The 2,836-nt window shown below is 52.6% G+C and overlaps 1 protein-coding gene across 1 annotated transcript in view; it reads right to left on the bottom strand.

Annotated features, from left to right (window-relative positions):
• ITFG1 (integrin alpha FG-GAP repeat containing 1) overlaps window positions 1–2,836 on the bottom strand; it is a 166,103-nt gene that overhangs the window by 161,063 nt on the left and 2,204 nt on the right. Inside the window, 1 exon segment of the mRNA XM_015409414.1 lies at window positions 2,539–2,836. Coding sequence (XP_015264900.1) covers window positions 2,539–2,836 — 298 coding nt within the window.

Below are 2,836 nucleotides of genomic sequence, written 5' to 3'. Positions count from 1 at the left end.
GCTTGCTCCAAAGCGAGGCACGCGCGGCTTATAGCCGCCGGGCCTCGCCGCCTCCCCCCCTGCTCCGAGGCGGCAGCTGCAGAGCGTTCCCTGCACATGCGCAGGGGACACTCTGTCACTTTTGTGGGGATTTAAGTATCCCCCGATATTTTTAAAAACTTTTTAGATTTTTGTGCACACCTGGGGACCGCCCCACGTGTGCACAAAACTCTCCCTCCCCCCCCCGGTGCGCAGATTTAGCTATCCGCACACCAGGGGGCGACTTCGGTATTAGTATATAGATCATAGAATCATAGAGTTGGAAGGGATCTCCAGGGTCATCTAGTCCAACCCCCTGCACAAGGTAGGAAATTCACAAATACCTCCAACTCCACACCTGCAGTGACCGGTGTTCCACACCCAGAAGATAACAAAAAAACTCCTCCAGGACTGCTTCCTGACCCCAGATTACTGTAATGTTTTACACACAGGGCTGCCTTTGAAGATGATTCGGTAACTTCACTTGGGCCAAAAGCAGTGGACTGATTAGTAACTAGTACAGATTACAGAGAGCACAGTGCCAGTCAGAAAGGGACCTGAATCCAGAAAAGTGACAACTTTAGCAATAAACATCACTAATTTTAGCAAGGTGTCCTGCAAAGGCAAGAGCACGGACAAAACAAATTACAGGTTCCAGAAAAGAGAGAGAATACTTCCAGTAAACTCACCATTTTAATACAAGATTTTGTATTTAGTCTCTTAATTTGTATCTTTTTTAGTTTGTTTCTGAATGTCGCTAAGGGATCATGGCTTGTTTGTTTTCAACTGTTGCTTTTAAAATACAACAGCAATAAAAACACTCTTGTTTTGGAAACTACCTAACCTGAATTTTCAAGTCAGGCACATTTTTAAATAAACAAGAACAGGGTGGAAGAGGAGAGGGAATTTGCTCTGCCCAAGTTCTCTGGGTGGAGGCAAGGGAGAAGAGAAAGACTGCTGCAATGCCCAGCAAGGAAGTACTGCTGTATTCAACTAGTTACTCAATTGTGTCATTCACTGCCAGCCAGTGTATGTATTCATTACTGCTAATACAGATGGCTTTGAAAGAGTCTATAAAGAGTCAAGGAGAATATGTCCAGCAATGGTTACTAACCATGGCCATGGTCACACGGGCCGGATATCACGGGGGGGGAGGCGTGGCAGTTTGCCCCGGAGCGAACTACCGCGCGGCAGCCGGATCAAACGTCCAGGTGACGTCCCATGGTTCGAGGGGAGGTGCCGATCATACGTCAATCCTGTGGCGCGGCAAAGAAACGGCACGGCGGGGGTTGTGGTTTTTTTAAAACTGTAGTGTTCACATGCGCTGTTGGGTGCTTGTGCGCATCCCGTGGAGACTTGAAAAAAACCCTTTTCGCGACGGGACATGGGCGGGCGCCGGATGCCACGAGCTACCACCGGAAACGTGATCAGACGCCCGCCCTTGCCCCGCGGTTTCCGGAAACTAGTACCTCGGAGGTACTAGTTTTTTATGGCGCATCTTCGGTGGGAAGCCTCGGGTTAGCCACGGGAGCTCTACGCTTCCCAGATGCTGCGGTTTGATCGCGCCCGGAAAATCCGCCTATCTTCTGTCTCTGTAGCGTGGCTAATGCTCCGTGTGACCGCAGCCCATGATGAGTAAAGGGAACCTCCACATCCAGAGGCAGCAAACCACGGAAGCCCAGTGCAAGGAGACAACAAAGGGAGAAGGCCTTGGCCTCTATGCCCTGTTTGCTGGCTGGACTAAATGGACCACAACCAGCCTGATCCGGCAGGGCCCCAGCACGAGATCTTAGAACGTTGCCCCCCCGCCATTCTTTGTGACTCCCCAACTACTGCATTGTTACACTCGCTTGGCTCCTCAGTGAGGAAGGGATTACCTCTCCCACCAGTGTTCCCTCTAAGCTGAGTCAGTGTGAGCTAGCTCAACATTTTCTAGCCTCCGGCTCACACATTGTTTGTCTGAGCTCAGGAAGGAGGGCTCCAGAGCAAACTCATTTACGCAGCGGCCAAATGGCTCGCTCCCAACTTTAAGGCCAGCAGCTCACAAAGTAGAATTTTTTTTTTTTGCTCCGGAGACTCCACGGCTTGCTTATTTATTTATTTATTTATTATTCAAATTTATACCCCGCCCTCCCCCATAGGGCTCAGGGCGGCTTACAGGGCAAGATAAACTTGCAGCCGTAAAACAACAATACAAAATAACAGTGTATCTACAATATAAAACATTTTATACAATTAAAAAAACCCATCCTTATCTCACATAAAAGTGCTCGGTGACAGCTAAAACTCCAAGACCCAAGATGGCGGGACAGCTCTAGCAATTCTTGGCAGACAGGCTACAGCGTCACGATGTTCCAAAGATCTTCTCAGGGCTCTCCTCTGTTTCATGCCCACGACACTCACACACCGGGCTAAGCCTCGGAAGAGAGAAGGAGGGGAGAGCCTCTTTCGCAGCGACGGTGGAGGATTCGAACCCAGGCCTCTCCCCCCCACCCCAAGCGCCTCCCGCGGCCCTCTCACCTCCCCTCAGCACGAAGAGGTCCGTCTGCTTGTCGGAGTTGAAGTCCCCGAAGGCGGCCACCGTCCCGAAGGCCTGGTCCCCGAACAGCTGGGCGGTGACATCCTGCAGGGCCCAGCCCGGCCTCACCGCCGCCGCCAGGAAGAAGAAGAGGAGGACGGCGACAAGGAAGAGGGGGGACCCTCCGAGAGCCAGGCGGCGAGGCCCCATGGCGCGGCGGCGGCGGCACCCACCAGAACCCCCCGGCCGGCGGCCGCTGCGACCATCCCTCACGGGCCCAGCGGGAAGCGGCGGAGGCGG

The sequence above is a fragment of the Gekko japonicus genome, unplaced genomic scaffold (assembly GCF_001447785.1).
Source record: "Gekko japonicus isolate JY-2015 unplaced genomic scaffold, Gekko_japonicus_V1.1 scaffold794, whole genome shotgun sequence".
Lineage (NCBI taxonomy): Eukaryota > Metazoa > Chordata > Lepidosauria > Squamata > Gekkonidae > Gekko > Gekko japonicus.
Note: the sequence above shows the minus strand (reverse complement) of the source record. Positions and strands in the feature narration are given on the sequence as shown.